Genomic DNA, 23942 nt, shown 5'->3' on the forward strand with positions numbered 1-23942 from the left:
GTCTGAGGAGCAGTAGCTCAGACTATGCAGCCTGCAAAGTCTGAAGTATTGACTGCCTGAGCTTTTACAGAATAGTTTTTCTGAATCCTGTCTTCAGCTTCTTTGCCCATTATCCAGGCAGGAAATTCAAAATTGATGAAAGCCAATGGTAGTGTGTGTGTGTGTGTGTGTGTGTGTGTGTGTGTGTGTGTCTGCTTCCAGGTTGCCAAGCCCTACTCTAGAAAGCAAAACCTACAGTTGCATAGGTTGCTGCTGTGAGTCTTTGGTCAATTCTTTTTTCTATTGCCTACTGCATTTATTGCTAATGTTAGTTATTTTCTATTGACTTTCAACTCCTTGCACTTTATTCTCTCTCCCAGGAGAATATCTTATCTTTAATTTTGCTGAGGCCCTGTCTGGTTGGCTCAGCGGTAGAGTGTTAGCCTGGTGTGCAGAAGTCCCGGGTTCGATTCCCGGCTAGAGCACATAGGAGAAGCGCCCATTTGCTTCTCCACCCCCCCCCCCTTCCTCTCTGTCTCTCTCTTCCCCTCCCACAGCCAAGGCTCCATTGAGCAAAGATGGCCCGGGCGCTGGGGATGGCTCCTTGGCCTCTGCCCCAGGCGCTAGAGTGGCTCTGGTCGCGGCAGAGCGACACCCCGGAGGGGCAGAGCATCGCCCCCTGGTGGGCAGAGCGTCGCCCCAGGTGGACGTGCCGGGTGAATCCTGGTCGGGCGCATGCGGGAGTCTGTCTGACTGTATCCCCGTTTCCAGCTTCAGAAAAATACAAAAAAGAAAAGAAAAGAAAAAAATTTTGCTGAACTCAGAGAAACCAACAGATGAGAACTCCCTTATCTCTCCCCTTCAGACTGCCAAACTGCGTGTACCTGCGAACATTATTTCTCCCGTTCCTGCTCTTACTGGGAGAGTTGTTTTTTTTTTTGTCCAAGACCAGTGCTTCCACCTATGCTATAGATCCTGTGCCCTCCTGGCTCTGACTGACTGTTTTCCTGAATTTATTCTGCCCAGTATTTATTACATCTCTTTCTTTGTCTTCCTTCCATATGTCTCCTTTCTTCTGCCCTTTCACAAGAAGGCTTATAAATAGACTTTCCCACTTAATCTTCAGCCTATTTCAAAATTGTTTTCATCCTGCCATTTCAATGAAACTGCTCTAAGGTCCCTGGCAACTTTTTTTTTAGCCAAATCCATCAGGCCTGTTTTATAGATTTTTGTCAACATAAGAAATATCCAAACCTGTAAGAATTTTTAAGATTTATTTGAGTCAAACTGATGACAATTGCCAGGAAACAAAATCTTAATGGATTGAGAAAATGCTCCAGAGAATGGCAATTTTTCAGCTTAATTAAAGAATAAGACATAAGGGAGTTACATAAAATTCATTGGTGATAGGGTAGGGAGGTGGGAGAAAGAAAAGCAGGAAAATCTCTTGAGATTAGATGAAATGTAAACCCACACACTTTTACATTGGTGGGTACCGAATAGTTAGCAGCTAACAATTAACACAATAACAATAGCAGTGAGAAGTTCTGTGGTCTCTGCTCTGGTGAGATGATTATGCCCTGAGGTGTCTAGAATAAAGGAAATTACTGACATTCCAAAGGTATTTTATCCTGGATGCAAAAAGACAATAGCAGGCGCAGTAAACATAAAGATTTACCTGCTTCAAGGAAGATGCTAGCAAAGGACAAGAGTACCCACCGTGACGCACTTCTAGTTAGGAAGTTTTAATTTCAGGCAGCCTATGTGGTACTTGTAAAAATCCATGGGAGTCCGAAAAGACCAGAATAACAGGCTTTATTGAAAGGAAGAAAGGAACCCTGCCAGGCATTTCTCCAGGGAGAAGGGCACAGAAACAGAGTCTGAGGCAAAATTTTATAGGGTAGGGGAGAGCTTTGAGCAAGTGTGTGTTGAGTCAGCAGTTCTGGTATGCTCCCTTCTGTACTTTTACGATTTTGGCTTCCTTGAACGCTTCTCCTTGGGGCAGTCGACCAGCTTCCTAGAACTTTTTCTGCTTCAGGGGCGATAGCCCAGTAAGTAAAGGTGGCGTCAGATAGACAAGCAGAGCAGCAAAAGGGCAGTTGGAAGTTCTGGTAAATTCATGTATCTCTCATTTCTCAACTCTGTGGTATGATAAAAGAAAAAAGAGGTGAGGGAAAGAAAAGGGTATGGGGTTCAGGAAGGAAGCTTGTCTCGGACCAGCTATCTTCTGGAGCTACTTCTTGCTGTTATCCCTATTGGGACCTCCTTTGTGGACCTCTCCCTGGGGCAGTTGGAGTACGGCTTGTAAAAGCATTTGATTGTAGGTAATCCTGGAGATTTATTTCATTCAGGCCTGCAGGAACATTGTTTGGAGTAGGGGTGTATTTATAGGGTTCCAGAGTTTTCTGTTTTGCGAGGACAGGTTTCAGGGTTGGTGTGTAGGGTTAGGTAGATTTTTTCCAATTTTCTGATTGATGAAGGTCTGCATGTGGTTCTGTAAGAAACTAGTGAACAAACGTAAGAAGTGGGGTCCAAAAGTTTAGAAAAATAAATAGAGTGAGTGGACTAATGAAAGGCAATAGTCAAGACACCCAGTTTGTGTGAAACCACTGATTCCATGTTTACGAATTCCCTGGGCTTCAGAGAGAGAGAGAGAGTAGGAATAAGACAGGGAAGTGGCCAGTCCCCCTGCCCCTAGACCTACTTCTATAGAGATTTCTAAAGCAGCCTGTTTGGTCTTTAGATAGACAGGTAGTGTACTAGGAACTGGAAGAGGCTCATGGGGTGGGATCAGGTTGATATTTGGGGTGAGATAGATTAGAGTACAGATTTCTGTCTAATTAGTAGGGAGACATATAGGTGTTATGTCGTTTTTTTACTTTATTAGCAGTAGGAGTTGTCAGGATCACGGTGCGTGACCTGTCCACGTGAATGTCAGTCCTTGGGTGATGTACTGCTGGAAGCGCCTCTAGGATAGTCCTTGAACAGTTTGCTGAGTAACCTGTAAAACGTGCAAGTATTTAGGGAAAGGATGGTTACATTTCTACACTGTGCAGCTAGAGTTTAAGTCCTTGTGACCACTGCTTCTAGCTGGAATTAGCAGCAGGTCCCAGCCTACAATAGGCATGGGGCATTGAGACAAGAGGTATAAAGGAGATACTATACATTAAATAAAGCAACAAAATCAGACTGTCAATACCCACAGTAGAGATTTTCGAGGGATAAATAACACTCAGATATTCAGGCAAAGCATAGTAGATGGCCCTTGTGTTTACAAGAAATGAGATCAGTTTATCTGCTACTTGGAAGACATACCTTAGGCTCGTGAACGATGTCCTTGGGCCTTCAGTGGCAATTCCCAGCACGCTGGGCAAGGTCAGGTCACAGGTAGCTGGAGCAGGGCTAGAAGAGACTGAACCCTCCCTCCATGGAGCAGGGGGCAGCTTACCTTCTCGTGTCCCTTTTCCACAGCACAGAGGTGTCAACTGGTGGGGCTGGGAAGCCTGGTAGGCTTTAGTTCAATGACCTTTCTTTCCATTCTTGAAGCAGGGCCCTGATGTAATTCTATGAAGCCCTTTAGGGCGCTGGAGCCTTTAAAAATGTATGCCAAAAGTTGGTATTTCCTGACTTCTTTTGGGCCTTATTTGCCTTTTCTGTTACTTCCTTGGCCATTATAGACCTTAAAAGCCATGCTCAGAAGATCTCACTGAGGGGCTTGACTAAGAGGGCAAAATTGGGAATTCAGTGTCTAAAGAATCCTATTAGACTGAGGAAAGAAAGGATTTGATTTCTGGTGGTAGGTGGTTGGAGACTGTGGAGGGTCTGTATTCGATTTAGGGTGAGATCTCAGGTGGGGGGGGTGGTTAAAGTGATGCCCAGATAGACTATGGACTAGGAGTGAAGTTGAGCCTTAGCAGAGAAGACATGATATCCCTTTATAGTGAGGAAATTAAGAAGGGTGGAGGTGTGTCTCCTTGAAGCAGGCAGGGAGGGGCTGCAGAGGAGTAGGTTATTTACATATTGTAAGAGAGTACTAGTTTTGAGATTGCCTGCTGCTAAATCTTGAGTTAGTGCCTGCCCAGACAGGAATGGGCTGTTTTTGATCCCCTAGGGTAAGACAGTCCATGTAAGTTGCTGAGCTGCATTAGTGTCTGGATCAGTCCAGGTGAATGCAAACAGAAAGTAAGAGGTCTGGGACCCTGAAGTGAGTGGTGTTTGAGGGAATGTGTGACAGTAACTTGTAGAGATTAGGGACTACTGGATGGAGGGGAATTACTGCCTCATTGATTAGGCATAAGGCTTGTACAAGGCGATAAGCCCCTGAAGGTTTTTGAACAGGAAGGATGGGGGTATAGCAGGGAGAGTCCTTGGGGATGTGTAAGCCTGGTTTAAGAGGTGGGTAATTATTGGTTTAAGGCCTTAGAAACAGACACAGTCACACATTAAACAAAAATTTTACATACAAATTATGAATTAAGGAATTTAAATGAGCGCGCTTTACTTGTTTCAATTCAGATTATACTAGAGATATTTTCTGACAGACAAAACAGATTACTCACTCACACAGCTCAATAGACAACTCTGCTTTAAGCTTTTCGAAATGGCAGGGAGTTGTCAGCATAGAGGGGAGGAAGAGAGAAAGCAGACGGACAATGTGAACAGCTGGATGGAAAGAAGGAGGGTCAGAATCCATAGGAGGAGGAGGTTAAAGTGTTGGTGGTGGCGCCACGTGGTCAGAGGAGTTAAAAGATTTAGAGCTCTGAGGAGAGGGGAGAGGAGAGGTAGTGGAAGGCATAGTCAGTCTCTGAGGAGGGGGAGGGATGGGTTGAAGAAGAAAAAGAGACAGAGCCGCCCATCTGTAAGGAGGGAGGAGGGGTTTAAGAACACAGTGGAGAAGGGAGGGGCCCCTGGCCAGCAGGGGAGGAGAAAGAGAGAGACTGGTATTTGCAAGTGAATGAGAAACAGAATCCTGCGAAGGGAAGGGGCTTTCTGGAGGGAAGAGACTCAAGTGAAAGAGATTTGCAGAGGGACCAGAGAGGGGTCCCGAGAGAGGGGTGCTCCCGGGGTTCAGGCAGGAGGTGGTGAGAGTTGGGAGTCTGCGGAGAAGGAAAGATTAAGAGCGGAGGTTTTAGATGAGGTTTCTCTGGCTAAAAATGGCCTGTGTGTAGAACAAGCAGCACAGAAATTAAGGACAGGAGAGAAGAGAGAAGAAAGCCTGCATGTAAGGAATTTCTGATGCCCTCCCTGTCTGGTGGCAGAAATTGTCAAGATCTCTTAGGATATTGTAATCAAATGTCCCGTTTTCAGGCCAATGGGAGTCATTGTCTAATTTGTATTGGGGCCACTTCATGTTACAGAAGAAAATGAGTTTTTTTGGGTTAAGGTCAGAGAGGCCCAACTTAGTGAGGTTTTTTTATGAGACATTCTAGAGGGGTCTGGTCAGAAGGCTTAGACTCTGAGGAGCCCATAGTGGAGACTGGTGAACAAGAGGGGGCGTCCCTGCCTTTTGTCACTGTCCCAAGAGGAGAAAATCTCCATGTGGGGGAGTCATCCCTGATAGAAGTCGTCACCACCTGTCAGGGAGCTCCGAGAGAGAGAGAGAGAGAGAGAGGAGAGGTTTGGCTAGGCGCCTAGTCTTTCCATGCAGTCTACTGAGACTGAAAGTCAAACCCCTTAAAAGCTGAGGCATGTCAGAGAAAACCATCCGACAAGAGAAAATTTTGTGGAAAAGAGAAGCCAACCGGGGTAGGGGAAGGGAGAAACTCCTTACCTTCTGGTCCAGCAGGGATTCAGGACAGGGTTAGATTGCTGGCCAATCAACCTACAATTGCTTGCTTGTCCAGGCTTCGTTTGGACAGCAAAGAGGGATTGTCGAGGCAGTTGGTACCCTGTCCCAGGTTTCGGCACCAGATGTAAGAATCCATGGGAGTCCGAAAAGACCAGAATAACAGGCTTTATTGAAAGGAAGAAAGAAACCCTGCCAGGCACTTCTCCAGGGAGAAGGGTACCGAAACAGACTTTGAGGCAAAATTTTATAGGGTAGGTAGAGCCTTGAGCAAGTGTGCATTGAGTCAGCAGTTCTGGTATTCTCCCTTCTGCACTTTTACGATTTCAGCTTCCTGGAATGCTTCTCCTTGGGGTGGTTGACCAGCTTCCTATAACTTTTCTGCTTCAGGGGCAATAGTCCAGTAAGTAAGGGTGGGATCAGATAGACAAGCAGAGCAGCAAAAGGGCAGTTGGAAGTTCTGGTAAATTCATGTATCTATCAGTACTTTAAGTCTCTGGGTTTGTAAGGCCCAATATGCAGGCCACACTTGAGCTTGTTAGGTTTAGTACGTGGCCCCTTTTTCATCCACATGTCTAACTTGAATTTATCATTTTATACTGTTAACTTTGTCTTTCTTCCTGAGACTGTCTCCTCACTTAACTTTGATGATGTTATAATGTCTTGGAAATTATCAAGTCCTGGTTCCTTCTTGGTTTCTTTTGCAAGCCCCTTTCCTTCTGCCTATTCCTGAAGGAGAGGTTAGCTTGCGGGTTGTGCCCTTGTCCAGCTCCTTTCCCTCTGCTAAGAACTCCCTTGGTAATCCAATCCCAAGCACTCCTACTTCTGTACTCAAATATATCTCCAACTCAGACCTGTAGACTCAACTGCCTTCTCTACTTGGTTGTCTTCTACGCATCTCAAACCCCATGTGTCCAAATCTGAGTTCACATTCTTCTATCTCCTCAGTTATTTTCCGTCCCAGATCTTCATCTAATTAATCATAAAATATTGATTCTATATTCTAAATAGCCTCTAAATATTTTTTATTGTCACTGCAGCTAGCTTTGTCTTGTCACCTACTTTATCTCACTTAAATTATTCCTGCTACTGACCAGTTTCCTTTCTGAGTTTTATTTTCCCCACTGTCATACTGTCTCTTATTCTAGACTTGTCCTGTTTCTCTCTCTTTCTCCTTCTCTTTCTTTTTAATTTTTATTTTTTGAGAGACGGACAGGAAGGGAGAGAGATGAAAAGCACCAACTCGTAGTTGTATCACTTTAGTTGTTCATTGATTGCTTCTCATATGTGCCTTTAATGGAGGGCTATAGCTGAGCCAGTGACCCCTTGCTTGAGCCAGTGACCTTGTGCTCAAGCTGGCGAGCTTTTGCTCAAACCAGATGAGCCTGCGCTCAAGCTGGCGACCTCGGGGTCTTGAACCTGGGTCCTCTGCATCCCAGTCTGACGCTCTATCCACTGCGCCACTGCTTGGTCAGGCTCCTCTGATTCTTTGTCACTTTATTTACCTTAATTACTTTGTTACTTTTTTTCTCTTCTTCCTCATTCTTTTTTATTCCTCTTTCTTTTTTTCCTGCTCTTCATCCTCCTCTTAGATTTTCTCATCTTTTGCTGCTGCTTCTATTCTTTCAGTTTTTTTCTTCCTTCTACTCTTCTCCCTGTCCTTGCCCTCCCCTCTTCCTTCTCCCTTTCTCTTACTCCTTTCTTCAGGGGAGACTCCCATCCAGCTTCTATTTCTGGCTTTAACCGAAAATAGGGACACACAGGGGCTGCAGTTTGTGAGTGTGACACTATTTCCTGTATCTCTCCAGCGGAAATGGAGCAGATTGTTAGCTTTCTTCCAAATGTAAGCTGTAGTTTAGGAATTTATTTTTTAGATGTTTTCTCCCCAGAGGGATAGTAAAAAGTGTGTCTAAAATGAATAAATTAGAGGGAAGGAAGAATATAAAGATTTTAATGAGTACCTCCTGTGTTTCAGACCCTATGTTATGTATTTTAGTCACTGTCATATGTCTTTTTTTATGATAAGAGTCACTAAATTAAATAACATTACCTTGATGGAGAGGTTTATTTATTAGAAAATTCTAATCCTGTGGGCAATCCCTGGTATCATTCAGTTCATATTAAGAGCAAATTATTGTTAATTTAAATTCTTATGCTAATAGTGTGAGTGAAAAGATTAAATAGAAATATCTTATTTTTACTTAATTTTTTTTAATTTTATGTAAAAATTTTTTAGTAAGCATGTAATTAATGAGATCGGTAGCTTGAAGAACTCATATTAAAATATATATACCCAGTAAGTTTATTCGACTTGGTAACACTAATTTGTTATTATTGACAAAACAAAGGAATCATTCTTAAGAAAACTTGATATAGAGGTTTTTAAATAAACCTGTCAAAATTGCTAAATATTATCTCAGTTTCTATGGGTCAGGAATCCAGGCACAGCATGGCTCATCTCTGCTTACTGCCTGACAAGGCCAAAATCAAGGGGTTGGCCAGGCTGGGCAATTTTTTTTTTTTTTTTTTTGAGGGTGGCGGGATAGACAGACAGGAAGGGAGAATGTATTTAAAGGTTTCAGATATAAGTGATTTTTTAATAAGGTGTAATCTTGGAAATATATTTTTATATTTTATGTAGAAAGCTTGGTATATTATTACTGAAAAACATTGACTCATTGTTATTTTTGTGAACATGTAATATTGATTATAAATGGTCAACTTAATATACTTCTGGTTTAATGTTGATCGTATAATGTAAGAGATAGGAGAAAATCCTGTTGACCAAGAGAAGGAAAAACACTCTAAAATGATGAAATAATAAGTAATATAAAAGAAAAAATGAATTTCTAGGTGCTGTATAGGTGCCAGTCAGTAAATTATTGATAGTTTATTTTCAAATTTACCATTTTGTAGGTCTGGCAACTATTTAAATTCAATAATCACTAATTTTTTTTTCAGATTTCTTATTTTTACCTATTTTTATTTTTGTTTGACCCAAATTCCTTGTTTGTTAGGTGTTTTTATTCAACTGTATTTATTTTTCCAAGAAATATGTGAAAACAAAATCCAACATCAACCTTTCCTCACAATCCATCTATCCCAATGAGTCATATTGTTTTTATCTGTTTACTTCCTCTTCAGATAAATATTAAACAATTTGATTTTGTTGGTAATTTTTCCATTTTATTTTCTTTTATACAGTTCATATAGTCAAAGGTTTTCTTGAATATAGCTTTTACTCTTTAATTTCTTTAGGGATAACTGGATATGGTAGGCAGAATTCCTAAAATGGCCCTTCAAAGATGTTTGACCTGATTTCTGGAGTACATGAATATGTCACTTCCTTAACTATATTATTTTATATAGCACAGTTTACTTTAAAGTGGGAAGGTTATCCTGGCTGTCCCTTGCTGGGCCAGTAATTAATTACATGAGCCCTTAAAAGGAAGGAGCTTTCTCGGCCCATTGTAGAAGAGTGTGAGAAATAGTGATACCATTGTGTTTGAAGATGGAGGAAGGGAGGCATATGAATAATGAAGTTCACTTCTAGTTGCAGAGAGCAGTCCTTGCTTGATATCTAACGAGTCAACGGGGGCCTCAGACAATACAGCAACCGCAAAGAACTGAATTTAAGTGTATTCTTCCTTTGACCTTTCAGCTTAAAGCCCAGCCTGGAAAGCAATCATTGAACAGCTAAGGTGCCGCAACAAAGAGTTGATGCTTCTCATCTCTCTCACTTCCTGTCTGTCTATCCCGCCACCCTCAAAAAAAAAAAAAATTGCCCAGCCTGGCCAACCCCTTGATTTTGGCCTTGTCAGGCAGTAAGCAGAGATGAGCCATGCTGTGCCTGGATTCCGGACCCATAGAAACTGAGATAATAAATGTACACTATTTTAAACCTTTAGGTTTATAATAATTTGTTACACTGCAACAGAAACCTAATAGACAGGATAACAGGCCTTAAACATGGTTTTCTGATATTAACTGGCTCCAGTTGAAGTTTTATCCCATTTTTCAAATTCTGAAACAGCATAGAATTTCTTTTGTAGGCCACTTAACACTGCAGTTGACAAGTGTGAGCTAAGTACCTGTAGAGCCCAGAGAGGAAATGCTGATACTCTAAAAGTCCTCTTCTGTTCTAGTTCATGTGTCTGTTCTTTCCTTTGCTCTTTACTTCAAGGAATAAGTGAAATGATTTACACTTTAGTATTGAAAACCAAGTCTTAAAATATTGAATGAAGTACCATAATTTGCTTCAGGTCACCTTATGGAGTGGTGGAGAAAGAATTCACCCCCACATATTTGTGACTTAAATCTTCTCTTTTGAAATAATCTTTCCATAATAACTGTTAAAAGCTGATATTACCCTGATTCTCCCTAAAACCTTTAAGACATGCCCATGTTCTTATTTCAGAATCTCAGCTCATTTTTCAAACACGAGGAGTTAACTGATTCCCAACGGTTTAGTAACAAAATCTGCTCTGTACGTTAGTTTTCTTGGAAGGGTAGACTGAGAGTTTTATAATGGAGCTGGAAAGAGAGGTTTCATGTTGTAGCCAGATCACTTTATTCCTTTAGTTACAGACCTAAAATGTCATTTAGTAATTATGAAGTAAGTTCTTAACCACTTAATAAAAAAAATTTTTTTTTGTTGGGACTATGCTCTTTTCTTTTGTCCTTGGATATGCAAGTGTCCTTAAATTATCTGTAAGAAACATGGTAGTAATAAGCCTTCATAATACCACATTGTAAATGGGCTAAGGAAAAGGAGCAGAGCCCTGGAAGTTGATAATAGACTGAAAACCACAGATATACACATTTTTAAGGTCAAGTTCCTCAAAAGTTTATGTATCATTCATTTGGTGTCTATAAAGTTTTATGTTTGCCATAAATTTGTTGAATTGATTTAGAATGAATTGAATTGTGCGTGGTGGGTAGGGAGGAGTTATAAGAATTTACTATTTGTTCCTAAGCATTTTTTCCAGAGTTTTTGGTTTGGCTGAGAGAGTTCCCTTTTCACTTTGTAAAGGCACTACAACAAGGCAGTGGTTTTTCTAATCTCTTTCTGTTGCTTATGAGATAAAAGAGCATGTATCATTCTGATGAAGTTTGATAATCCCCAGACATCCTTCCTGCTTGCCCTGGTAGCCATAGTCTTAAAGCTTCTCTTGCTGTTATGCCTGAAGTTTCAAAGTAAATTAATTGTTGCGAATAAAAATAAAACAAGTTAGGATGTGCTTTTTTAAAATTATATGTTTCCCAAGAACTCTGAAAAACATGCCTGCCACCAGACTGTGCTGTAGAGCTCCTTAGCTTTGGCACTATTGGCATTATGGCACGATAACTCCCTTGTAGCAGACTGTTCTTTGCAGCATCCCTGGCCTCTTCCTACTAGGTGCTAGTAATCTCTCCCCAGTTTGACAACCAAAAATATCTCCAGGGATTGCCAGCTGTCTTCAGAATTGCCTATTGTTGAGAAAGTGATCTAGTTTATTACTGTATTAAGCAATGTAGCCAGCTTTTTCATTGGTAGTTATGGGATATGGTAACTTCAAACAGTTCTGTTTTGTAAAGACTGTCCTGGCACGAGAGGTGTAGGTCTCTCAGCAAGACTGCAAACCTTTGAGAACAGGGATCCTTTCTTTTTATATACATAGTGTCTGACATGGTGCTAGGTACCAAACATCTAAACATGGAAGAGTCTGGTTAATATGTTTGTGTATATTTCCCAAAAAATGAGATTTCAGTTTAGTACATGCAATCTTACTTATCTGTTGTGTAAACTAATTAAAACCTCATATAAATTTATATTAATATTTTAGATTTATTTTGCAAATGTTCTCAAAGGATTTATTTTACTATGGCTCAAGGTCTGGTGTTTTTCTCTCAAATAATATTAAGACACAAAAGTGACTTTTCTTTTGCATACCTTGCCATCCAAATGTAAAGCTGCATTTTGAATCATGAAGGAATTTATTCTGAAGCATGTATTCAGATTTCAGCTTGCAGTGAAATCCTATAGCTAACCAAACCTTTAAAAGTGAAAGAATGGAGAAAGATTGCATGCATATAAACTTGGCATAGACACTTGAAGGAATGACTGAAATTAGTTTTTTAGCACATGGAACATCTGCTTGAACATCATGCTATTTCTTGGTTTCTCTTTAAACCTTTTTAAAACATTTTATGAAGACTGTGTTTCTGTATTAACACACTATTCTTTCATTGTCATTCATTATCTTCTTAAGGCTATATTCTGATATGTTAAAAATTTACTTTTCACTAGTAACTGAAAAATATGTTTTACAATGAAGAAATTTAAAAAGATACTCAGGTTTCTTTTTAACCCCAAGCAGCAGAAGCCAGGTTTATATTATGTAATGGTATCCATGGGTTTATATATTCTGTTTAGTGTGAGTTTCTAGGCCTAATACATTAAATTTCAAGATCTGTAAATAACTTCTATTTATAAGAAGAGGTCATGATACTTAATTTTAAAAGACATTTCCTAAAGGCTTTATGACTATTTTTATATTATTTTAAATTATTAAACCTTTATTAAATTTCAATCTATAGTGCTTTTCATCTTTCATGCATTTTTTATGATATGAGTAAATTTCTCCAAAGCTTTGCAAATGCTAGTTTTTTTCTTTCTTTTTGTCTCTAAAAGGTTCTGTCTTGTGGAGAGGTTATTCATGTGAAGATCCTTGGAATTTTGGCTCTTATTGATCAGAATGAAACAGATTGGAAATTAATCGCTATCAATGTGAATGATCCTGAAGCCTCAAAGCTTCACGGTAAGTCTTTAACTTTCCAGAAAAAAATAATCTGTGTGTCAACTGGAACTCTTAGAATTTTTTTTCTTTTTACAGAGACAGAGAGAGAGTTAGAGAGAGGGATAGACAGGGACAGATAGGAACAGAGAGAGTTGAGAAGCATCCATAATCAGTTTTTCGTTGCGACACCTTAGTTGATCATTGATTGTTTTCTCATATGTGCCTTGACTGCGGGCCTTCAGCAGACCAAGTAACCCCCTTGCTTGAGCCAGACACATTGGATCCAAGCTCAAACCAGATGAGCCCACGCTCAAGCTGGAGACCTTGGGGTCTCGAGCCTGGGTCCTCCGCATCCCAGTCCTATGCTCTATCCACTGCGCCACCGCCTGGTCCGGCTGGAACTCTTAGAATTTAAAGGAGGGTAATGTAAAACACACTGTATATAATTGGAAGTTAAATTTATATGTTGTGTTTAGTCTCTCTCCATGGAGTTTAAAGGGCATACTATGGCTATGTCTGAGTTGTGTCATATTGCTAGGAGGAACAAGAGAAAAAAGACAGACAAATGATACTCAGACTAAGAAAGTCCATTCTGTGGGGTTCCTTCCCTCTCTCTTCTCTGTCCTTTCCTTCTTTTCTTTCATAAGTCTCTCTTTGTTCATTTGTGTAGCAGGAAAAAACTAAGGAAGCAGTGTTTATCAAAGACATAAACTGTTTTTGCACCTAGTTTTTGTTCTGTCCTGTATAAATGAAGAGAAAGATAACTGCCCTCTGGCACATGTCCCCTAAATTTAAGTTCCAGAAATTGCTTGGTGTAGTGAAAAACTGACTTTCTTTGGAGTCAGACAGACTTCAGTTTAAGTTCTGGCTGCTCTGCCTTCTGCCTAGTGACTTTGGATTGGTTGTTTGACATTTCTGAATTTCAGTTTGCTCATCTATAAATGGAGATACTTATACCTACTTGTGAATTTGTTAAGAGAATAAGAGATGACTGACTTGAAGCATCTGGCTGTCACATGCAAGTGTTAACTATATGGCTACTATTCTCTGAGCACTTTTCCCCCTATTTTTCTAGCCTTTTTTCCTTTCAGTTAAGTCTTTTCTTATTCAAGGTCCTGGTTTCTTCTAGACTTAGCTCTTACATCAACTGGAAACTACAGCATTTCTGAATTAACTGAAATTCATTAACACTTATGTGTTGACCTTTCATAATTTATGTGCATTTAAAACCTTTTCTTGTACATGGAACAGCAAAGAGGGGTTTTATGTTATTACATGTAATTGAGAAAGGGAGGGGCCTGGTGGGGGATTACATACAACCTCAGGGTCAAAACTAAAACATGAAACTACAATTAAAATAGGAGACTTGAGTCCATAAACCATATATAGTTTGACACTTTCATTATTTTAACCCAGGTTTCTTTATTATCATATTTCTTGTACATTCATATGTAAGAAGAGTAAATAAATATCCAGTTAAAAATTATTTAATATAGTAATTGCTCCATCAATGAGAACTGATAATAAAGTCGTACAGCGTCCCTCAAAACAAATCATATCTGAAGTCAGTCATGATTTGTAAAGTCATGGAAGTCTACTAAAGAATACCTTTAAACTGGAGATCTCAAAGCCTGAATGAAACCTAGTTTTTAGGTGGAATAAATTAGTCATTAGCTTAGTACAGTTAGAGATGTGATTTAACATTTTAAACTCTTTAGCATATGGAAAAGCACTGATGTCTGTTCTTTTTTTTTTTTTTTTTTTTTTTTTATTTTTCTGAAGCTGGAAACGGGGAGGCAGTCAGACAAACTCCCGCATGCGCCCGACCGGGATCCACCCGGCATGCCCACCAGGGGCGATGCTCTGCCCATCCGGGCATCGCTCTGTCACGACCAGAGCCACTCTAGCGCCTGGGGCAGAGGCCAAGGAGCTATCCCCAGCGCCCAGGCCATCTTTTTGCTCCAATGGAGCCTTGGCTGCGGGAGGGGAAGAGACAGAGAGGAAGGAGAGGGGGAGGGGTGGAAAAGCAGATGGGTGCTTCTCCAGTGTGCCCTGGCCGGGAATTGAACCCAGGACTTCCGCACGCCAGGCGGATGCTCTACCACTGAGCCAACCAGCCAGGGCATCTGTTCTAATACAAGTTATTATTCTGTGGTTTTAATTAAATTATCAGGGTGACATAGGTTAATAAGATCATTATATGTTTCAAGTGTACAGTCTGTGATACATCTTCTGTAAATTGCCTTGTGTGCTCACCACCTAAAGTCATATATTTTCCAGACCTCCTCTTTCCTTTGGTGCTCAAATGATTTAAATAGCTTGTCCAAGTTGTACATCTAGTAAATAGAAGAACCATTATTTCAACTCATTTGTTTGATTATAAAGTCCATTGTCCATCTCAGTACTATACAGAAAAATTAATACTTGATTATAATCATTTGTAGTATTTGTAACTAGTGGTATTGAAACCAGGTTACATAGGTTAAGTATCTTACTCCTTCAGTGTCTTAGGGCTTAGACTGAAAAGTTTTAGATCTTTGACTTTACATCCGTTTGTACCCAGAGTGGGAATGACTTTGCATTAGTCGTCTAAATTCTTTTTGTGGATGCTTGTACAAAAACACATGCAGAAATACTGAAGCTTATTTAGGTTGAGATGAAAACTGGAATAAGTAAAACATTATTTTTTTGAAAGGAAAAGCTTTTTTTTTTCATTCTACTAAAAGACAACATATGTATTATCTTCATCATGAAGAATATAATACTTCTTTATAAGTTTTTAAAATCCTGAAACTAAAAGATGAGTATTATTGACATACTTTGTTCTAAAATGGTATGCTGACATTGTATTTGGTATTAATTTCCAGAATGTGTAAGGTATGGGAGGGGATGTAAATTATTTCCTTTAAGGATATTTGGTTATTGTTTACACTGACTAGTACCTTAAGTACTCTTATAGATCTAGATTTTGTAAAATACATCCTGTAGTTTTAAGAGTTATGTGTTTTACTTTTCTCATTTCTTTTACCTTCCATGTTATTATAATACATTCTACATACCTTTATTGAATTTTCTTCTATATTTTTTCTTATTATAGTGACCCAAAGAAGAAATAGATGTAGACACAAATAGAAAGTCTGAACAAATTGTAGTATAAATTTTTTTAATCATAAATCATGGAATACTAGGTAATCCTATTAGCTTTTATTTTTAATTTATATGCAAGTTTTGATGTATATTTATCCTTTCTCTCAAACATCATACAGTTGTTAATGATTTCAGACAACAGAGTTGCTATTGTCCCACAGCTTAAGGAAGTGTTAATGTACAGAAATGATTCCTAATCTTACTTTTTTTCTTCAATCCTTATCCTGCTCTGTTGTCTGTGTTCTCCTTAGCACCTGCTAAAGAGGGGAAGTGGAAAGGAGGAGAACTCAGTTATACTCAGTAATTACAGGGGTCAAAAGCTTCCTAAATTTGTGAAATAATTTTTAGAAGTTTATTTAAAAAAAAAAGGTTATTATTTGATTACAATACTTAATAGTTTTTTGTATCATAATAATTAATTCATATTCTAAAAGTACCTATCTTACAATTCAGGAGAAGCTTAAGTATTGTAAACACGTGATTTATTTTATATGATGTTATAAGTTTAAAATAGAAACTTGGTAAGGGTGACAAGACCTCAGAAATAAATAAAGGAGCTGATTTCATGATTTTGCCTCTTGTAACAACATGTGATTTTATTATAAAAGAAAAATATATATTTGGATTTACATGATTAAATAAATATTAGCTAACAGTAAAAGTTCAGTGCTATTCTGTATCTACTACACATTAAGTCAAGCAACTTTTAATAATTTTCTTATGTGTTCCACCCTCATTTATTCACCCTCATTTATTTTCTAAAATCACAAATACAAGATTTTGGATGCCATTTTTTAAATCATAAAAATAATAATACTTGGAAATAAAGACTCAGATGCATAAAAAGGTATATAAAAATTAATAAAGTTCTCCTTCACACCCCTCATCTTCAGTCTTACTTCTCATAACTTCATCACCATATATTTTTTTTTTTTTGTGTGTGTGTGTGTGTGTGTGTGTGTGTGTGTGATAGAGAGACAGAGAAAGGTACAAAAAGGGACAGACATACTGGAAGGGAGGGAGATGAGAAGCATCAGTTCTTTATTGTGGCACCTCAGTTGTTCATCAATTGCTTTCTCATATGTTCCTTGACTGGTGGACTACAGCAGACCAAGTGACCCCTTGCTTAACCCAGCAATCTTGAGCTTCAATAAAGCGACCATGGGGTCATGTGTGTGATCCCATGCTCAAGCCAATAACTCCACACTCAAGCTGGTGAGCCCACGCTCAAGTTGGTGACCTTGGGGTTTTGAATCTGGGTCCTCTCCATCCCAGCTGGATGCTCTATCCACTGCACCACCACCTGGTCAGGCTTCATCATACATTTTTAATTCTCTTGAATGGTTGCTTCTGTTCTGTAAACAATATGCTTATACCTCTTTCTTAATTCATGCCTTTTTCCTCTTGACTCAGGTTGCTGCTTTGAAAGATTAGGAAATTAACTTTTCATACATTTCTTAATTTTGTTGCAATATTTTTTCTTCTGTTAGCTTAGTAATTCTAAGTATTACATTTTGCACTGTATTTATTGCTTCATTAATTTTAAACAATAACTAGTGACTGCTCAGGACAGAACTGCCATTGAGGTTTCTGTACTCCTCTCCTTTTTGCCCCCTACCGCCTGGCTTCCCTCAGCTTCACTCAGCTACACTCTTAGTTTTACAGCATCAAAGTGTGTAATGGTTTAAGGTTTTTTCTGTACCTATAACTGTTTTTCATGTTTTGATTCCTGAATCTGATTCTTGAAAACTGATAAATAGCACTTCTAGCATTTATGTGAATACTATTCACCTACTTTATCATTCCATTTGTTGAATGATCAGTTTTATAATTATTTTATTTTGTATTTTTATTTTTTTGAGAGAGAGGAAGGAGAAAGCTAAGAAGCATCGGCTCGTAGTTGCTTCACTTTAGTTGTTCATTGATTGCTTCTTGTATATGCCTTATCTGGGGTGGGGTGGCGGGCTCAAGCTGAGCCAGTGACCTTGGGATCATGTCGATGACTCCTTACTCAAACCAGTGACCCCACATTCAAGCCAGTGATCGCGCACTCAAGCTGGTGACCTCAGTCTTTGAACCTGGGACTTTAGCATCCCAAGTAGATGGTCTATCTACTGTGTCAGCACCAGTCAGGCTTGAATGATCAATTTTGGATAGGCTGTTTTCTTGAACCCTTGACGTAGCTATTATTATGGGTTTTTCTTCATTGCCATATTGACTTGTTGGTTCTACTCTTTCTTAGATACTTTCATGTCTTCTTATTTGTTTTTCTTTTTCATTATTGCCTGATACATTTTTCAAATGTTCTTACAGAAAATACATGGGAAATTGATTCTGAGTCAGTACATATTACAGTGTCTTGTGTTTGTGTGTATTTGCTATATTAATCCAGATACATTTAAGAAATGATTCTGCTAGGAAGTTTTTGGGTTGTTTTGTTTATTATGAAATAACTTCTTTGATTGCAATGAACATATGTACAAACTTTGGGAGACTGTAAATATACTTTTAAAATAGTAACAGTTTTTAACTTTGACATGACTGGACAAATATTAACAATTGCATCAGAGAACTTGTTTTATATTAGAAAGAAACTGGTTGCTGGCTATATTTCTGTAATTTTTATATTTTTATTTAAATCTTTAAAGTTTACTGAAACTAGAGTAGCCACTGTGAAAATAAAAATAGTCTAAGTAACGTTTGAAAACAAATTCCTTGTAATCCCTAATGGAAAATTGGTCACTTTGCCTGACCTGTTAACATTTGGAGAGTACTAATACCATTTGATGCTCTGTAATTAGGTTCTATGCTCTAATGTTCTTAATGGCTCCATAATGGCCTGAAAGAGTGAGTAAGACTCCCAGGACACCTATATTGTTACTGGAGAATGCTTTGGCCATTAGGCATAATAGTGCTTAGTCATAAAATAACCAATTTCAGAGATATTTTTTAAGAAGATTGAAATGCTAGATGTCGTGTAATTTTTCTCTTGAATAAATTCACCTTCTATAATGTAGAGCCTCAGGTGTTCACCAAACACCTGTATCAGCCTCTTCAGAACTGCCAGTGATGCCTAAGGACTTTATGTCAATGGAAGTAGCACCATGAGAAGGTAATTTAGGCCCAGAAGCTGCTTTAACTTGCACAACAGTAAATATTTATTTTGTATAGTTTCTTTAAATAAATGAAAACTATTGTCTATTGTCCTGTAATTATTGCTTTGGCAGTGATTTGGCAGTTTAAAAATTGATAAATTAGCCCTGGCTGAATAGTTCGGTAGGTTAGGCATTGTCCTGATGTGCAGAGGTTACCGAATCGAATCAATTCCGGGTACAGGAACAGATTGATGTTTCAGTCCCTTTCTCTTTCTCCCTTTACCTTTCTCTAAATCAATAAATTAATTTTTTAAAAATTATTTTAAAAATGATAAGTTAGGCCCTGGCTGGTTGGCTTAGCAGTAGAGTGTTGGCCCGACTTATGGATGTCCCAGGATCGATTCCTGGTCAGGACATACAGCAGAAGCGACCATATGCCTCTTTACCCCTCTACCTTCTCTTTCTCTCTCTTTCTTCCCCTTCTGCAGCCACGGCTTGATTGGTACCAGTGCATCAGCCCCAGAAGCTAAGGGACAGCTCTGTGGACCCTTCATCTCAGATGCTAAAAATAGCTCGGTTACGAGTATGGCCCCAGGTGGGCAGAGCATTAACTACAGACGGGGCTGCCAGGTGGATTCTGGTTGGGTGCATGCAGGAATCTGTCTTTCTATCTCCCCTCCTCTCACTTGGAAAAAGAAGGGAAAAAAACGATAAGTTAAAAAACAAAACATGAAGTCAGCACGGTTATATTGATGTAGACACATTCTGGGATGATAAATTACATTAATAATAAGGAAATTATTTTAAATGAGATAGTTGGGAATTTTTCAAAAGCCAGCACTGCACTTACTCTAAAATTATCAGAATGTGTATGTATTTTATATACAGTAGTCCACCTTATCCTAATCTGTGGGAGATCGTTCCAAGACTCCCAGTGGATGCGTACCACTGTGGATATTATTGAATCCTATGTGTACTGTTTTTTCCTGTAAAAATATACCTATGATAAACTTTAATTTATAAATTAGACTCAGTAAGATTAATAATAGAATAAAACAGTTTTCACTATGTACTGTAATAAAAGTTATGTGAATATGGTCACTCATTTCAGACAGTCCTTGCTGAAGTCTTCATAAGGGCTCAATGCTTTGTGGTATAAAACATTGCCATCAGTTGGAACACATTTTCTTTCATGTTCCACCTGCAAATTTAATGCCTCTTCCATCTTAACCAAGTACTTATCACACACTGTGGTTGTAACTTGCATTTGAGGCACAGTAGCAAAAGTAGCACAAATTTCTTTTTTCTTCTTCACAGTTTTACAGATAGAAGATTCTTCTTACCATAGCTGTTTCAACTGCAGTACAAATTTTTTCTTTCTTACTATGTTGAGAATTTTTACCTTTTTACTTAAAGGAAGCACTTTATGGCTTCTATTCGGCATATTCGAATTGCCAGCATCACTACTCCTGCTCTTGGCGGCTACTGTTAAGTAAAAGAAAGATTACTTGAACCCTGGCCAGTTAACTCAGTTGGTTATGAGAGTTGCAGGTTTGATCCCTGGTCAGGGACACATGGGAAACAACCAAAAAATGCATGACAGAGTAGAACAACAAATACTTCCCTTCTCCTCCCTTCTCTTCTCTCCCTTCCCCTTTCTGTCTCTCTAAATATCAATAAAAATCCAGCCCTGGCCTGGCCAGTTAGCTCTGTTTCTTGGAACATTGCCCTGGAGCGCAGATTCTTTGGTCAGGGCACATGTAGGAGCAGCCTGATGTTCCTGACTCTCTCTTCTTACCTCTCTCTCAAAAAGTAATTTGAATAAATTTTAAAAAGAGGGTTACTTGAACACAAGCACTCTGAGATGGCTGCTACGTGACCAACAGGTGGAGAACATACACAGCATGGATACGCTGGGCAAAGGTATGATTCACGTCCTGGGCAGGATAGTGGGAGATGGCATTCGATTTCATCATGCTCCTCAGATTGGTATGCAATTTAAAACTTACGAATTGTTTATTTATGAAACTTTTTAATTAATATTTTTGGACCATGGTTGATCACGGGTTTCAGAAACCCCAGAAAGTGAAACCATGTATAAGGAGGCTTAATGTTGTCTCTCAGGGCAGGAAAATACATGTGGAAAACAAATCTCTTTGGCTTAAATTTTTATTTACTAAACTAACAATTTTAATGTCCTTGCATTGTTATTTTTTTAAAAATAAGCAAATTAATATGGTGCTTGATTTCCTTTCTCAAACACAATTTAATATTGTCATTTAGGGAAGAAAAAAATAAAGGAATAACATAGTAATCTTAAGGGAAACATTTGTGTTAATGTTTGTAACCAGGGAGAATGGTGTTCAGTTTGCTTTCCTGTGCATATACTCTGGCACAGAAAGGGACTGGTATGTCATCATCATTCTAAAGCTCTAACATCTGGAAGAATTACTGCGTGCCCAGGAACTCTGCTGAAAGCTTCTTTTGGAATAGCTGTTTAATTGTGTACACAAGCTCAAGCAAGAGTGCTAGTGTTCCCTTTTTCTTTTCTTTACGACGCCGAGGGAAATGATGGACTGGTGGGGGAGGGGGTTAGTTAATAACTTGTGTAAAGTCATGCACAGAGCCACTGGGATCCAGCTGGGGTAGCTGGATATATTTGTGGCCTAGGACAGGAGGCTTTCTGGGAGTGCTGACCATTTGCTCTTAAATAGGCATCAGTGAGATAATTATGATTAGAGGTCCCAGTAAAAAGACAGCTCTTTTGATCTTCATTCCTTTGATTTCATTATTAGTTATATCTTAATAAGTGGGAGTGTGTGGAGATGGAATGTGGGAGGAGGCAGTTGAGGAGCAGGGACAAATTGAGTAAAATTACTGTGATTGAGAATAGAATTAGATTTGCGGGAATCTTTTGCCTCTGTTTTAAACCTTGGCCTCTTTCAGAGTTTTTTAGGTTTCAGTCACATTTCTCTGATGTGGTCAAGACTAGGGAAGACCTAAACTCTAAAATCCTCTCTTGTGCTATGTTATTGATCTGACCTTGGAAAAGTCATCTGACCTCTCAAAGCTTTAGTTGCTTCTCTCAAGTTGATCCTCTAATCATAAATGTTCCTGAGAGTTTTTCTCATCTCTGAATTTTGGTTGTTCTAGTAAATGTTTTTAATCCCTTATTTTAGTCTGCCTCCTTTTGAAATAAAAAGACCTAAATTATTTTCAAAGTTAGTGATGAAAAGAACAGTTTAAATTAAAGGATTATGAGATAGACTTCTTGGGGACATTGGCATATTTTTTTTTAAGTTCTTTAGCTTAGCTGTTAACATGATGTAGCTATAATTTCAGTGGAGGTCAATCTGACCCAAAGCCTGAGCCTTAGCCATTTTGTTACATGTTTCATATTAAAATTAGATTAGAAGAATATTTGAATTTCTATTATACACAAGACATTTGGATGGTTTTCATTTTATTGGTCATATCAAATTTCTCATTAAATGGAAACGAACATATATATTTTTGGAGGAAATTAACCAAGTCTTTTCTGAGAGGTTTTTCTGATATAGTACAAATAGGCCTCGATGTAGAACAACTTTATTTGGTATTACTTTTTTTAATGTGTGTTAATTTCTATTTCTATTATTTTTCATGGTGTTAATACATATTTTTAGTATAGGTGTTTGTGAAAGAAGATTTTGGGGAAAGAAGAATGGGGAAGGAGGAAAGGATAGCTAAAATGAAGGTCACTGTGCATTAGTCTGTGTACTCTTAACCACAGATATACAGGACAGGGTGAAGAACATAAAAATCTTAGCAATCCTGAGTAGAACAAATTATTAGAACAACTCTGTGAGCTGGAACCTGTAATTGTAATGGAGAAAATACAGTGAGTGTTCTGGAAAGGAACTGTTGTTTCCTGTGAATGTTTATGAAAGGTCATTAAAAACATTTGTTCTTGCATCCCACCGATTTTGTGTCGAGGCCAGTGTGCCTGTGATTAGTTTATGAGGGCAGCGCCTTTAGCATTGGAACAGGAGCACTGTGCATTTGCGTCACTTCCTTTGGTAAGGCCCATAGAACTGGAAACTCCTTATTTATTTCTTTAATCCTCTGGACAAAATTTCAAGTGTGAAGCCATTTTGTAGTGTATTTTTTTTAACGTGGACAAAGGGATATGGCACTACATTTATGTTACTGGTTTTTATCTAAACATAAAAATAAAAAGTCAGCTGATTATATGCTTTTCTCACTTCATGTTATGGTTTGGTGGAAATTAGCCAGATAAAAATGGCATTTTAATTTTTTTATTCAGATCTTTTTCACTGAACACAGGTGGCTCTCAATTTGGGGATGTGTGTGGGAAATAGAGATGAGAATGTACAGAATTTGATAAAACTTCAAGTTGGGAACCATTCCATTAATTTATCTTTCTTTGCTAGCTGGATATTTAATCTTGGATCTAGAATAATTTTTTCTTTTTATTGAATTTATTGGGCTGACCCTGGTTAACAAAATTATATAGGTTTCAGGTGCACGATTCTACAACGCATCATCTGTACACCATACTGTGTATTCACCACCCCGAGGCAAGTCTCCGTCCATCATCATATATACCCTACTTTATCCCCATCCCCTCCTCCACCTCTCCATGCCCAGTCCCCCCAGCAGTCACCACACTGTCATCTGTAGAGATGTAGTCACATAGTCAAATTTGACAATGTCCCTCCCCGACACACATACCTGCCGCCTCATACTTAAATCTAGTAAGTATATTGAGTTACTCTGTTCCCTCTAAGACCTTGAGCAAATTAATCAACCTGATGGAGCCCCAACTTCCTAATTTACATAAAGGAAATAATGCTTAATTTACAGGTTTTAAAGCTTCAACAACATACTATCACTAAGCATTTAAAAACTTTTTTTTTGTTTTGCCAAACTGATGGATGAAAAATGGTATCTTATTTTAATTTTGCATTTTTCTGCTTCATGCTGGGATGGGGCATCTTTCTCACATATTTATTGGCTATTTGTATCTTCCCTCCCCTGAATTGCCTAGACATATTGTTCCCATTTTTCTATTGAGTTGACATGACATTTTCTTTTGATATATGGGAATTACTTGGATATTTATTACTTAGAATACATATATGTATTATTGATAAG

The 23942-nt window shown here is 38.5% G+C and overlaps 1 protein-coding gene across 2 annotated transcripts in view; it reads left to right on the top strand.

The window, feature by feature from the left end:
• The window catches only part of PPA2 (inorganic pyrophosphatase 2), a 118971-nt gene that overhangs the window by 62725 nt on the left and 32304 nt on the right, over positions 1–23942 (top strand). For both annotated transcript variants that reach the window (XM_066279444.1, XM_066279443.1), the window contains one exon: positions 12438–12564. In XM_066279444.1, the coding sequence (XP_066135541.1) occupies positions 12438–12564 (127 nt within the window). The remainder of the gene's footprint in view (positions 1–12437; positions 12565–23942) is intronic.

Source organism: Saccopteryx bilineata, chromosome 5 (genome assembly GCF_036850765.1).
Source record: "Saccopteryx bilineata isolate mSacBil1 chromosome 5, mSacBil1_pri_phased_curated, whole genome shotgun sequence".
In the NCBI taxonomy this organism is placed as follows: Eukaryota; Metazoa; Chordata; class Mammalia; order Chiroptera; family Emballonuridae; genus Saccopteryx; species Saccopteryx bilineata.